General features: G+C 41.9%; 1 protein-coding gene across 7 annotated transcripts in view; it reads right to left on the bottom strand.

Annotated features, from left to right (window-relative positions):
* The window catches only part of klhl13 (kelch-like family member 13), a 212,759-nt gene that overhangs the window by 28,564 nt on the left and 169,509 nt on the right, over positions 1–14,686 (bottom strand). For all 7 annotated transcript variants that reach the window (XM_059977420.1, XM_059977417.1, XM_059977416.1 and 4 more), the window contains one exon: positions 780–912. In XM_059977420.1, the coding sequence (XP_059833403.1) occupies positions 780–912 (133 nt within the window). The remainder of the gene's footprint in view (positions 1–779; positions 913–14,686) is intronic.

Raw genomic sequence — 14,686 nt, 5'->3', positions numbered from 1 at the left:
AACTTATGGTCTGTAATCTTCAAATGCATCAACCCAGTTGGTGTGTAAATTGATTAATACAAATACAAACTGATTTCTTCAGTAGCTCAGAAGTTAAGTTCTGACAAAATGGAAACCATATCTTTACCCAGGACTTTGAAGGTGATTGGATAAAAACAATGAGAAGAGACTGGGAATTGATGGGAGAAGTAGAGAAAGCTGAGATGTGGGCACAGATTCAAAGATGAACTACAGAAAGTAAGTGGACATGCAAACATACTCTTCAATGCTGTCATTAGTTAACACCCTTTCCAATCTTCAAATGATTTTGTAACAAGCAAAAGTTTAAAAATGCTTTCTAAACTTTTTTTTGACATCCAAGTAAAATTCTTGCAAGAAACAAACTGCTGGAGGAACTCAGTGGGTCAAGCAGAATCCATGGATCAGAGAAATGGTCAATTATTTCAGTCGAGATCCTCCTCTGCAGTCTCTTGTGTCTTCATGTTCTTTGCAAATTTGTTTACAGCAGTTTTTTAGAAATCGATTTTTAATTCCTGCTGACTCCAAAGCAATCTTGGTGGTTTATGAATCCTAAAGGTATTAGTGTGTTAAACACAAAGTGCTTACTGTATATGCATTGCAACTAGGACATTATAGTTCTTTGAGAAAAATGTGCAGGCAAATACAGGTGTGAAGATTTTCAATATTTTCAGGAGGGTGCTCTGAGTACTTGTGTGGTTGTCGAATGATTATATAATAAATTTACATTTCACATACGCCATGATGTCTCTGTGGTTTACCTGTGAACATTGCCTTAAAATAGTCACTGGCGGAGGCCATCATTGCTCTATGGACTGGAAATACTTCATCACCGTCCCCTGGCACCAAGGTAACATCGCAGAGTAAACCTTCAATTCGGAGTTGGTCAAATCCCTACAAAATATAGATATTTCAAAAATCAGGTTACAAGTTGTAAACAATTAATTTTAAAAAATCTTGGTCCCTTCATTACTAACTGAAAATGCCAGGAAAAAAATGTCAGTTTAGCTTAAATGGCATCCCCTAACAGTTTCAAAACAGGAAAGTTTCAAGTTTGACTTCCAGACCATAAGAGCAGAATTAGGCCACTCACCAATAGAGTTTGCTCCACCATTTCATCATGGTTGATTTTATTATCCCTCTCAACCTCATTCTCCTGCCTTCTCCACATAACCCCTGACAGCCTGTCTAATCAAGAAACTATCAACCTCTATTTTAAATATACTCAATGACTTCACCTCCAAAGGTGTCCATACCAAAAGAACTCCATTCATTCACCACCCTCTGGCTAAAGAGATTCCTCATCTCTGTTCTAAAGGGACATCCTTGTACTGAGGCTGTGCACTCTAGTCCTCGACTCTCCTCGACCCTTTCCAATGTCAGCACATCCTTTCTTAGATACGGAGCTCAAAACTACTCACAATATTCCAAATGCAGTCTGACCAATACCTTACAAAGCTTGAGCATTATATATATTTCAGTCCTCTCAAAATGAACGCTAAAATTGCATTTGCCTTCTTTACTACTGACTCAAGCTGCAAGTTAAACATTATGGAATCCTGCACTAGAACTCCCAAGTCCCTTTTCACCTCTGATTTCTGCATTTGCTCCTTGTTTAGAAAAGAGTCTATGCCTTTATTTCTTCTACCAAAGAGCACAACCATACACTTCCTCTACACTATATTCCATTTGCCTTTTCTTTGCCCATTCTCCCAATCTGTCAAAGTCATCTTGTAGATTCTCTGTTTCCTGAACACTACTTGCCCCTGCACCTATCTTTGTGTCATCCCCAAACTTGGCTACAAAGCTATCAATTCCAGCGTCCAGATCATTACCATATAATGTGAAAAGAAATTATCCCTGTGGAACACCACTATTCACCAACAGCCAATCAGAAAAGGCCCCTTCTATTCCCGCTCTTTGCCTCCTGCCAGTCAGCCAATCTTCTGTCCATGCTAGTACCTCTCCTGCGACAACATAGGCTCCTGTGTGGTTTAGCTGCCTCATGTGTGCCACCTTGTCAAATGTTTCTGAAAAGCCAAATAAACATCCATCGACTCTTTTGTCTATTCTGTTATTTCCTAAAAGAATTTCAACAGATTTGTTAGACAAGATTCCCCCTTAAGGAAACCATGTTGACTTTGGCATATTTTATCATGTGCCTTCAAGCATCCTGAAACCTGATTCTTAATAACGGACTCAAAAATCTTGCCAAACATTGAAGTCAGCTTAATTGGCTTATAATTTCCTTTCCTTTGCCTCCATTCCTTCTTAAAGCAAAGAGTGACAATTGTGATTTCCCAGTCCTCTGAAACCATTTGGGACTTTGGTCTCTGCCCCTCCTTGCCAAAGGCTTGAACCAACACCCCAGTTCTCCAATCTAACCCTATCCCACTCCAATAATGGCCACTTCCCTTAAACCTCACTTCATTTAATTGGCCCAATTCAACTTTACATCCACTTTGGAATGGCTCCCACTCTCACACAGATCTCGCTCTCACTATTCTGAAGTGATTTACAAACACTGGTGACATCTCTTAGCCGGATTATTTCTTAGTGGTGGGGATGGCCTCATACTGAGAAATACCTTAGGGGTGGAGTTGTACCCATGTGAATGAAGTAGGACTAATTACTGCCATTTGTGAATTTATTTTATTGCTTATCCACAATGACTCTGTCTTGCTGGCTAATACCTTCAGCAAACCATATGGGTAATTCACGTCCCATCATAACCATCTCCCCGCTCCTCAAACCAGAATTTCAGACCAGGTCTGAGAAACTCAAGAATCAACTCAGCTAGAGGTCTCTTGTCATCCAGTTGTTCAGCTTCATCACAATATTTCAGCAGACCAGACACGCTGAATGGTGTGGCTGCATGCCAACAAAGATTGGGAGTTTCCACCTCGCAGCAGTGTCATGAGGACTGGTTTCATTTGGAGGGCAGTCAACCGAGAAAAGACAAGTAGCAGTATACTAGTAATCCATGTAACTTCTGGTCAGAAATAAAAGCAACTACCATCAGTTATTCCTGTGTCCATTAGATGAATGATCAGATCTGTTACCTCTCTTCCAGGAGAAACATTTTTCTGTACTTGTGGGAACAATTTTATTTTCCAATGCAAAGTCTTTCAGAGATATTAATAGGCAATTACCATTCTGGTGACAGTAATGTTTCAATTTAAATTGTAAAGTGAGTCTAAAACCCAGGTGTACACTTTTAAGCAAGTAGTCATCAAGATCTTTACACCCACAGTGGTGCTAATGTCCAATAAACTTCCTCTTGCTTCATTTCAACATTTTGGATGTCCTCCTAAATCATTTTTTCCAGGGGAAACCAAACTTTTGCTTAAAGTCCCAGCTACTCCATGCAGTAATAAGTTCTATATCCTAACTATTCTCAGAAGTAGATGCATTCATCTACTGAGTCTAAGTACTTATAACACGAGAGATGAATCAATATTTTCTTAGAAACTTTCCAACAAGATTTTGCAAGAATGGCCCATTATTTGCACCCGATTCCTTCTGTGCATGATCTATATCCTATCACTAATACACTTATGTTTCAATTTCAACAACTACCTCAAAAGAAATTCAGAACAGCTGGAGTTGTGTATTTAAGATAAACAGACAAGTTCCGAACCACAACATTAACACTGAGATTGGTAGCACTGACATGCTTAATTGGTCCTTCCATTATATCATATTTATTAAAGCTTGAACCAAAAAGATAATTTTGGATATAATTTTCGAAGAAAGCTTCAATGACACTGGTCATTCACAATAGTAAAGGTAAGATACTTTGTCATTCTTTCTGGACTCCAAATTTCATGTTAGATTTCAGTAAGTATCAGCCACTTTCACCATAATATTAATCTAAAACACTTTAAATATTTATGGATACAATTTCAATAACAAGTTTAAAAATATTTTCCTGATTGAAGTGACTTTGACTTTAGACATAGGCTTCAGAAGAAAATTCAGTACAGAAGTAAAGCAGAGGGGTAGATAGCATATGAGATCTTGACAGCTTTAAGTTCATTATGAGCATGGCATACGTTGAATACTATTGACAAGAATGCTGTTAATGAGAACTTGGCTCTCTGTTAAAACCAGAGCTCCAAAGTTCTTTTACTCATCAGTGAAAGCAGACTGTGGTTTGGGTCTGATTCATGCCGTGCAGCATAAATACAATTTTAGAGATCATAATGCCTGTTTCAAAGAACTGACAGGCTCTCTGCAAAGCCATCAGCCAAAGCACTTCTGCAAGTATTGTATGCTGCTGATGCTTCTGCAGAAGTAGTTAAGATATATGCTGTGGAGCGGATGGAACTTGAACATTGCTTATCAAACTATAACCTCCATATTCTAGTTGAGGTGCCATAGGGTCTAGGTTACACTGAGGAGTTGAAAGGTGAGCACAGAATAGTTCTTTCTCTCTGACTTTCGAAGGATACTGGAGAAATGTCATCAATAGAACCATGAGTAGAATTATGACCTCATTAGATATCTGTCTCTTCCTTGTTAGTGAGAGAGAAAACCTGTGGGATGTTCATATGTTGGAGTGAACAGTTAGTTTTTGATGTACTGTAGACCATGGTCTTTCTTTGGGGGCTTTGCTATTGGGTGGTGGGTGGTGGGAGTGTTGATGCTTTATGCTAGGACAGGGGTTCCCAACCTGGGGTGCAACAAAGAGTGGCTTGCATGCATGAGTGACAAGTCACGAGTCATCACTCAGCCAGCTGCCAGTGTGCCTTGAGAAGTGGTAGTAACGTTTGTCCCAAGCACACTCCAGTCTCCTGCTGCCCGAGTCGAGAGAGATGTAAACTCACTCCAGTCTCCTGCTGCCCGAGTCAGCGTTGAGGATTCTCATCAGTGTTACTTGGGAGTTATACCTCAGAGTTGAGGAGTCTCGTCAATTTACTGTTTACAATTTTTTCTGAATAAATTAGAATCTAATTGCTCAATTTATATTTGCATTTTATGCACTGAGTTAAAAGCTTATTTTTTTAAGTTCAATTTGTTCACCCGCAGTATTGTATGTGGTTCAATTTGTGGATCAAAAATTAGAAAATAGACTTCTTCATCTTCAAATGTGATATTACTTTTGTAGGGGGTGAGAACATGAATCAAATATTTACTTGGGGTGTGGGGCACAGAAAAAGTTGGGAACCGCTGCACTAGGATAGGTAAGGAAGAGGGAGGGTTGATGCTGCTTGCCTCTGCTTGTGTGTTGGAGGGGGAGGAGGGCTTTGGGGTTCTTAATTTTTTTTTCTGTCATTCCTTCTTTGGGGGGTTTTCTTCTGTTTTGAGGATGTCCGTGGAGAGTAAGAATTTCAGGTTATATATTGTATACATTCTCTGATATTAAAATGGACTATTGAAATCTTAAAATAAGAGTTCTAACACTTACAACTACTGTTCTTGCCTTATGTGTAACACTCAGACCCCTCAAAAGGCACACACAGCTGCATTCATACAAAACTTGAAAGACAGACAAGTGAACAGATATCAATTAAGTTAACCATGCCATTGATGTATTTTAAAGAATCTCCTCTTTTCTCTTCTAGGCTAATTGCAAGAACTACATGATCAAACAGGAAAATCCATCCATCTTTCACATGATGGGTACATGAAGTAGCCCAGCCTTTGGCACTTGTATCACTGAAGGACTGAACTTCTCTGGTGTTTTAATATTTGACTGCACATACCATTTCCATCTCTGCAATGAATATTTCATCATATTTGCACGTATGCTACAAATATCTCCATATGCGCACACTATAGATGTGCTCTTCTATTCAGGGAGGAAATGATAAGAAATCATTCCAAATGAGAAAGGATACACATCATTGAACCTCACACCATTAAGCACCAGCTCAGATTATGAGCTGGTATGTTTTGAGATTTTGTTATGGCTAGAATTAACTCCAGCCTGAGCAAGGACCTGGACTTATGAAATTTGCCTACAGCTACAACAAATCTACAGCAAACACAATCTCACTAGCTCTCTCCTCGGCCTGGACAACAACAACACATATGTCAGGCTGCTGCTTATTGATTATAGGTTAGCATTCAACACCATCATATCCTCACTAATAACCAACAAGGCCTCTGTAACTGGATCCTTAACTTACTCATTTGGAGACTACAGTCAGTACACATTGGTAATAACATACTGATTATCAACACAGAGCACTTCTAAGATGTGTGTTTTGCCCACTGCTCTACTCTCTCTACACTCATGTCTGTGGCTAGGCACAGCTCAAAAACCATCTGTAAATTTGCTAATGACACCACTGTTGTTGGCAGAATGTCAGATAGTTTATGAGGTGCTGTACAGAAGTAAGATGGGTCACCTGGCTGAGTGATACCACAATAACAATTTTACAATTAATGTCAGCAAGTCCAATGATTTCACAGTGAACTTCAGGAAGAGGAAGATAGGAGAACAAATACCAGTTCTCTTGAGGGGTCAGCACTGGAAAGGGAGAATAGATTCAAGTTCTTGGGTGTCAACATTTCAGAAAATCTATCCTGGACCCAACACATTGATATACGACTTCATTTCTGATTCATTAGGAACTTGAGGATATTTGGAAGGTCACCAAAGACTCTTGCAAATTTCTACAGATGTATGGTAGAGCATTCTGACTGGTTGCATCACAGTCAGGAATGAAAGTATAATGCACAAAATTGAACAAGGCTGCAGAGGGTGATACACTCAGCCAGCTCTTTCATGGACCACAACCCTCCCCATCACCAAGGGCATCTTAAAAAAGCAGTGCCTCAAAAAGGCAGCATTCATTAATAAGGACCCTCAACATCCAGGACATGCCCTCTTCTCATCACTATGATCACGAAAGTGATGCAGGAGATTATAGATGCATATTCAACATTTTATGAACAGCTTTGTTCCCTCTGCCATTAGATTTCTGAATGATCCATGAACACTCTCACTATTCCTCTTTTACACTATTCATGTTTGTAGCTTATCGTAATTTTCATGTTTGTCACTGTAATCAGCTAAAAAGCAACATATTTAATGACATATGTCAATGATAATAATCCTAATTCTGATTCTGACATGAATGAAATTGAATTATATTGAATTAACTACTTCTTACATCCTTCACATAAATGAGTAAAAATCACTGTCTGAATGTGTAATATGCAGTTTATAGTAATTTATAATAAATAGTATGTACAGTAAGATAAACAACAGAATAGTCAATATAGCTTAGAAATAAGAGTGTGGTTAGATCAAAGGTATTGCACATCAGAGACAATTGTACTTGGAGAGTTTTGCACGTCCATGGCAAAGGGAAGACCACAGATCATAAGACATAGGAACAGAATTAGTCCATTCAAACTATTGAGTTTACTTCAGCATTCCATGGCTGATTCATTATTCCTCTCAACCCCATTTTCCTGCCTTCTCCATGTAATTTTGATGCCCTTCCTAATCAAGAACCTATGAACCTCAGCTTTCAATATACCAAATGACTTGGCCTCCATAACCACCTGTGGTAATGAATTTCATAGATTGATCACTTTCTGGTGTTATGATCCCAGCCCCCTCCTTTGTGAGAATCGCAAGAGCACCCGTTTGGGGGGGTGGGGGGGGGGTCAGTAGACCCAGGAAGTGAGAGAGAGAGAAACGTGAAAAATTGCACGTCCCACCAGGGATACAGAATAAGATGCCAGAAACTATTGTCTCATGGAGACCACGTGAAAAGCCCTCGGGCAAGGTGGGGTTGTTGAGAGAGAGATTGCATCATCCCAACCTGATTGACACCTGCGACCCCGTGAGGAAGTATAAAGGAGAGTCTCAGGGGGACAGCCCCTCAGACGCACCCAGGAGACACGAGAGAGTGATCCCGCAGCAGCGGGATGCCATTCTGAAGGAAGCCACGTGCGTTAGATAACGGGATTGGAATTTGTGGCTGGAATCACAGAAAACCGCTTTTAACTAACATCGGGGAGAGGAAACCAACGCTCCCCCGATTTCACAGAAGATTCATCAAGACTCGGCAAGTTCTTTCTCTTCTCCCCCAATCTCTCTCTCTCGGTCGCCTCACGTGAAACCCAGCGATTTTCAAAGGGCTGAGGCCGGCAGCCTTCTGAGTGACTTTTATATTTCCAACGGACAATCTATTAACCCCTAGACATCAGCAGAGCTCACTTCTTAATGATGATTATTACTATACCTGCGCTTTAGATTGAGTGTTGACAATGTGCACTATCTGAATGTATGTATTAACCCTACTTTTGTGTCCCTTTACGAATAAAACGTTTGAGAATAGTGACATCAGACTTCAACGGACCTCTCTATCTTTGCTGGTAAGTTCTCCAGTTACGGGGTTCATAACACTGGCTTAAGAAATTCCTCCTCATCTCTGTTCTAAATGGACATCCATGTATTCAGAAGCTGTGTCCTCTGGTCCTAGACTCTCCCAATATAGGACACATCAACTTCATGTTCACTCCATATAGGCCTTAAAATATTCAACAGGTTTCAGTGAGATTCCTCCTCTCCCCACCCACTTCATTTTTTATAAACTCCAGTGAATACAGGTCCAGAGCCAAACACTCTTCATATGTCATTTCTTTCATTCCCAGGATCATTCTCATGAACCTCTTCTGGACCTTCTTCAATGTCAGATAAGAGGCCCAAAATTTATCATAATATGGTCTGATCAATACCTTATCAATGCCAATACTTCCAAAAATAAAGATCATATATTTGTAATTCTCTGAAGAACTCAGTACAACATACTAGGGCCTCCAAAATGTGTCTATGATCAATATCATCACCTATAAAGATGAACAGTGTATATTGGGACCTTAAAGCCCACCTTTCCTATTTGCATTGAATTTATCCAATGCTGAGGTAAATAGTTGTCCTGCCTCAAGCCATGTGTTGGAATGAAATACCAGATAGCTAGTAATGCAAATGCTTCTATTGGTTCTTAAAAGCTTTTGGACAGCAAAGTTCCTCTGTCTCGTATTCCTTCAGATGAGAGAATCGATTGTATTCCCTCCAGATCTTTCCTGATTACAGAGCCAAGCAGCTGAACAGAGTGGTGAGAACTGGCTGCAATTCATCAAGTACTGAAAACAACTTTCACAAAAATCATTACGGCCAATTATACTGATGCCATGGAATTTGCAAGTGTTGACACATCAGCCACTGGAGATGCCAGAAATAGTTCGTAGTGAATACATTTGAAACCTGTGAGAATCTTTAACAGAACCAAATACTTATAAAGAATAAATCTGCTGTTTGCTAAGAAGTCAATCAATTGATAATATAAAATGGGGTCAATTGCTCACTGAGTATGATGAACCATTACAAACTACCCTTAAGGAAATTTTAGAGAAAGTTAGTTTAGCATGCATCACTCCCTGTTTCCAGCTCCCAACCACAATAAGGGTCCAGCACTGTCACAGCACACAAAAGAAACTCCTCATGAGTCTAGCCTTCCATGATCTTGCTGATCCACTTCCCTGTAAAGGCTGAAGCCCTTCAGTAATATCTGCTTGCAAGAACTACAAAGTTTAAGGGAAAAATTAACATAGCATCACACAGTAATGGGTACAATGATCATCTCCCCCGCCATCTGCTTTACATCTTATTGACCTTCCCTTCATTCTCCTATTTAGCACCTTAGGTGAGGGTCGGCTAAATAGTGCAGAGGGCAGATAGTTTGCTGTACACAAGAGTATTACAAAATATAGAGTAATCGAGTTGAGCTATTCTCCACTCCTACTACAGCCCTGCCAACACACAGCAGTCTGGTGAACCTTTGTTGTGTTTCCTCTGCGGGTGAGTACATTTGTTCTTAAAAGGAAAAATTTCACATTTCTTCAGGTACAGTATTACTAAGATACAGTTTAATTGTAGAAAATGTTTCTGTACTCAAACCCTGTTGTGGTAAAAGCATATCATTTGCCTTCAATTTCTTCTTGGTGATCCTATGTCTTTGACTGTAGTAGCACATTTTCTGCAGGCATACAGTGGCTGGATGGGAGATGCCAGAGAATAGTGGTGGATAACTGTTTGTCAGGTTGGAGGCCCCTGACTAGTGGTGTGCCTCAGGGATCTGTACTGGCTCCAATGTTGTTTGACATATACATTAATGATCTGGATGATGGGGTGGTAAATTGAATTAGTAAATATGCAGATGATACTAAGGTAGGTGGTGTTGTGGATAATGAAGTAAGTTTTTAAAGTTTGCAGAGAGATTTAGGCCAGTTAGAAGAGTGGGCTGAACGATGGCAGATGGAGTTTAATGCTGATAAATGTGAGGTGCTACATTTTGGTAGGAATAATCCAAATAGGACATACATCATAAATGGCAGGGCATTGAAGAATGCAGTAGAACAAAGTGATCTAGGAATAATGGTGCATAGTTCCCTGAAGGTGGAATCTCATGTGGATAGGGTGGTGAAGAAAGCTTTTGGTATGCTGGCCTTTATAAATTAGATCATTGAGTATAGGACTTGGGACGTAATGTTAAAATTGTACAAGGCATTGGTGAAGCCAAACTTGGGAGTATTGTGTACAGTTCTGGTCACCGAATTATAGGAAAGCTGTCAACGAAATAGAGAGAGTACAGAAAAGATTTACTAGAATGTTACCTGGGTTTCAGCACCTAAGTTACAGGGAAAGGTTAAACAAGTTAGGTCTTCATTCTTTGGAGCGTAAAGGTTGAAGGAGGGACTTGATAGAGGTATTTAAAATTATGAGGGGGATAGATAGAGTTGACGTGGATAGGCTTTTTCCATTGAGACTAGGGGAGATTCAAACAAGAGGACATGAGTTGAGAGTTAGGGGGTAAAAGTTTAGGGTAACATGAGGGGGAATTTCTTTACTCAGAGAATGGTAGCTGTGTGGAACGAGCTTCCAGTAGAAGTGGTAGAGGCAGGTTCGGTATTGTCATTTAAAGTAAAATTGGATAGGTATATGGACAGGAAAGGAATGGAGGGTTATGGGCTGAGTGAAGGTCAGTGGGACTAGGTGAGAGTAAGCACTCAGCACGGACTAGAAGGATTGAGATGGCCTGTTTCTGTGCTGTAATTGTTATATGGTTATACACAGTACATCCAAGAAATAGAACATAGAACAGTACAGGACATTACAGGCCCTTTGGCCCACAATGTTGTGCCGACCCTCAAACCCTGCCTCCCATATAACCCCCCACTTTAAATTCCTCCACATACCTGTCTAGTAGTATCTTAAACTTCACTAGTGTATCTGCCTCCACCACTGACTCAGGCAGTCCATTCCGTGCATCAACCACTCTCTGAGTGAAAAACCTTCCTCTAATATCCCCCTTGAACTTCCCTCCCCTTACCTTAAAGCCACGTCCTCTTGTACTGAGAGGTGGTGCCCTGGGGAAGAGGCGCTGGCTGTCCACTCTGTCTATTCCTCTTAATATCTTGTACACCTCTATCATTTCTCCTCTCATCCTCCTTCTCTCCAAAGAGTAAAGCCCTAGCTCCCTTAATCTCTGATCATAATCCATACTCTCTAAACCAGGCAGCATCCTGGTAAATCTCCTCTGTGTCCTTTCCAACGCTTCCACATCCTTCCAATAGTGAGGCGACCAGAACTGGACACAGTACTCCAAGTGTGGCCTAAACAGAGTTTTATAGAACTGCATCATCGTCTTGCGACTCTTAAACTCTATCCCTCGACTTATGAAAGCATACACCTCATAAGCTTTCTTAACTACTCTATCTACCTGTGAGGCAACTTTCAGGGATCTGTGGACATGTACCCCAGATCCCTCTGCTCCTCCACACTACCAAGTATCCTGCCATTTACTTTGTACTCTGCCTTGGAGTTTGTCCTTCCAAAGTGTACCACCTCACACTTCTCTGGGTTGAACTCCATCTGCCACTTCTCAGCCCACTTCTGCATCCTATCAATGTTTCTCTGCAATCTTCGACAATCCTCTACACTATCTACAACACCACCAACCTTTGTGTCATCTGCAAATTTGCCAACCCACCCTTCTACCCCCTCATCCAGGTCGCTAATAAAAATCATAAAAAGTAGAGGTCCCAGAACAGATCCTTGTGGGACACCACTAATCACAACCCTTCAATCTGAATGTATTCCCTCCACCATGACCCTCTGCCTTCTGCAGGCAAGCCAATTCTGAATCCACCTGGCCAAACTTCCCTGGATCCCATGCCTTCTGACTTTCTGAATAAGCCTACCATGTGAAACCTTTTCAAATGCCTTACTAAAATCCATGTAGATCACATCCACTGCACTACCCTCATCTATATGCCTGGTCACCTCCTCAAAGAACTCTATCAGGCTTGTTAGGCACGATCTGCCCTTCACAAAGCCATGCTGACTGTCCCTGATCAGACCATAATTCTCTAAATGCCCATAGATCCTATCTCTAAGAAGCTTTTCCAACAGTTTTCCCACCACAGACGTGATTACCTGGACTATCCGTACTACCTTCTTTGAACAAGGGGACAACATTCCCCTCCCTCCAATCCTCCGGTACCATTCCCGTGGACAACGAGAACATAAAGATCCTAGCCAGAGGTTCAGCAATCTCTTCCGTTGCCTCGTGGAGCAGCCTGGGGAATATTCCATCAGGCCCCGGGGACTTATCCGTCCTAATGTATTTTAACAACATTTTGGAACGATGAAAACTTCATACAACAGGTTGGACAAACAACCATTCATGGCCCCAAACAGTCCATCCAAATAAAGTGACACTTCACCTGCTAGTCTGTTGGGGTCTACCGTATCTGGTGCTCTCAGTGTGGCCTCCTATATATTGGTGAGACCCAATGTAGCTTAGGAGACTGCTTCGCCAAGCACCTTCAGTCCATCTGCCACAAAAAGCTGGATCTCCAGTAGCCACTCATTTCAATTCTACTTCCCATTCTGATATGTTAATCCATGGCCTCCTCTACTGCCACTATGAGGCACACTCAGGTTGGAGGAGCAAAACCTTATCTTCCTTACCTGCTCATCACCACCCTCTGGTACTCCTCCCACTTCCTTTTCTTCCATGGTCTTCCATTCTCTCCTATCAGATTCCCCCTTCTTCAGCCCTTTGAGTTAAACAGCTCTCGTTACATGCATTGCAGTTTAACTCTTTGAGTGATAATGCAGAAAGTTTGAAGTTAATAACTCATCTCCTACCTTAAGCCACAAACTTATCAATCACCCCTGCTGTCGACCATTTAAGGAGGTCCAAGACGCTAACTTCTATAAAGAAGGGTTCCAAATGCTCTATGACCGCTGGACTGTCTGTAAATGTAGGAGGGGTCTATGTTGAAAAGTAAATGTGCTAGATTTTCTAAAATTGACGCCTATCTTAGGCCACGAACATCAATCACTCCTTGTAGTCCATCCAGTCCAGGTGACTTATCTACCTTTAAGACCTTTGAGAACAAAAACGAGGAAATCTGCAGATGCTGGAAATTCAAACAACATACACAAAATGCTGGTGGAACACAGCAGGCCAGACAGCATCTATAAGGAGAAGCACTGTCGGCGTTTCAGGCCGAGACCGTTCGTCAGGACTAACTGAAAGGAGAGATACTAAGAGATTTGAAAGTAGTGGGGGGAGGGGGAAATGCAAAATGACGGGAGAAGACCGGAGGAGGTGGGATGAAGCTAAAATGCTGGAAAGATGATTGGCGAAAGTGATAAAGAGGTGGAGAAGGGAAAGGATCATGGGACGGGAGGCTTCAGGAGAAAGGGAAGAGGTGGGGAAGCACCAGAGGGACATGGAGAACAGGCAGAGTGATGGGCAGAGAGAGAGAAAAAAAACACTACTAAATATGTCAGGAATGGGGTAAGAAGGGGAGGAGGGGCACTACCTGAGTTTGGATTCATTTTGACAGTAGAGGAGGCCATTGATAGATATAACAAAACGGTAATGGGACATGGAATTAAAATGTGTGGCCAATGGGAGATCCTGCTTTCTCTGGTGGACCAAGTGCAGGTGTTCAGCAAAACGGTCTCCCAGTCCGCGTCGGGTCTCAACAATATATAAAAGGCCACACCAGGAGCACCAGATGCAGTATACCACACCAGCCGACTCAGAGGTGAAGTGTCGCCTCACCTGGAAGGACTGTCTGGGGCCCTGAATGGTGGTGAGGGAGGAAGTGTAAGGGCAGGTGTAGCACCTGATCCGTTTACAAGGATAAGTGCCAGGAGGGAGATCGGTGGGAAGGGATGGGCGGGACGAGTGGACAAGGGAGTCGTGTAGGGTGATCCCTGAGGAAAGCAGAAAGGGGGGGGGGGGAGGGAAAGATGTGCTGGGTAGTGGGATCCCGTTGGAGGTGGCGGAAGTTACGGAGGCTGGTGGGGTGGTAGGTGAGGACAAGGGGAACCCTATCCCGAGTGGGGTGGTGGGTGGATAGGGTGAGGGCAGATGTACGGGAAATGGGAGAGATGCGTTTGAGAGCAGAGTTGATGGTGGAAGAAGGGAAGCCCCTTTGTTTAAAAAAGGAAGACACCTCCTTCATCCTGGAATGAAAAGCCTCATCCTGAGAGCAGATGTGGCGGAGACGGAGGAATTGTGAGAAGGAATTTTTGCAGGGTGGGAAGAGGAATAGTCCAGGTAGCTGTGAGAATCTGTAGGCTTATAGTAGGTATCAGTAGATAAGCCGTCTCCAGAGA

The sequence above is a fragment of the Hypanus sabinus genome, chromosome 8 (genome assembly GCF_030144855.1).
Source record: "Hypanus sabinus isolate sHypSab1 chromosome 8, sHypSab1.hap1, whole genome shotgun sequence".
NCBI classification, from domain to species: Eukaryota; Metazoa; Chordata; class Chondrichthyes; order Myliobatiformes; family Dasyatidae; genus Hypanus; species Hypanus sabinus.
This window is presented reverse-complemented; position numbering and strand designations above follow the sequence as displayed.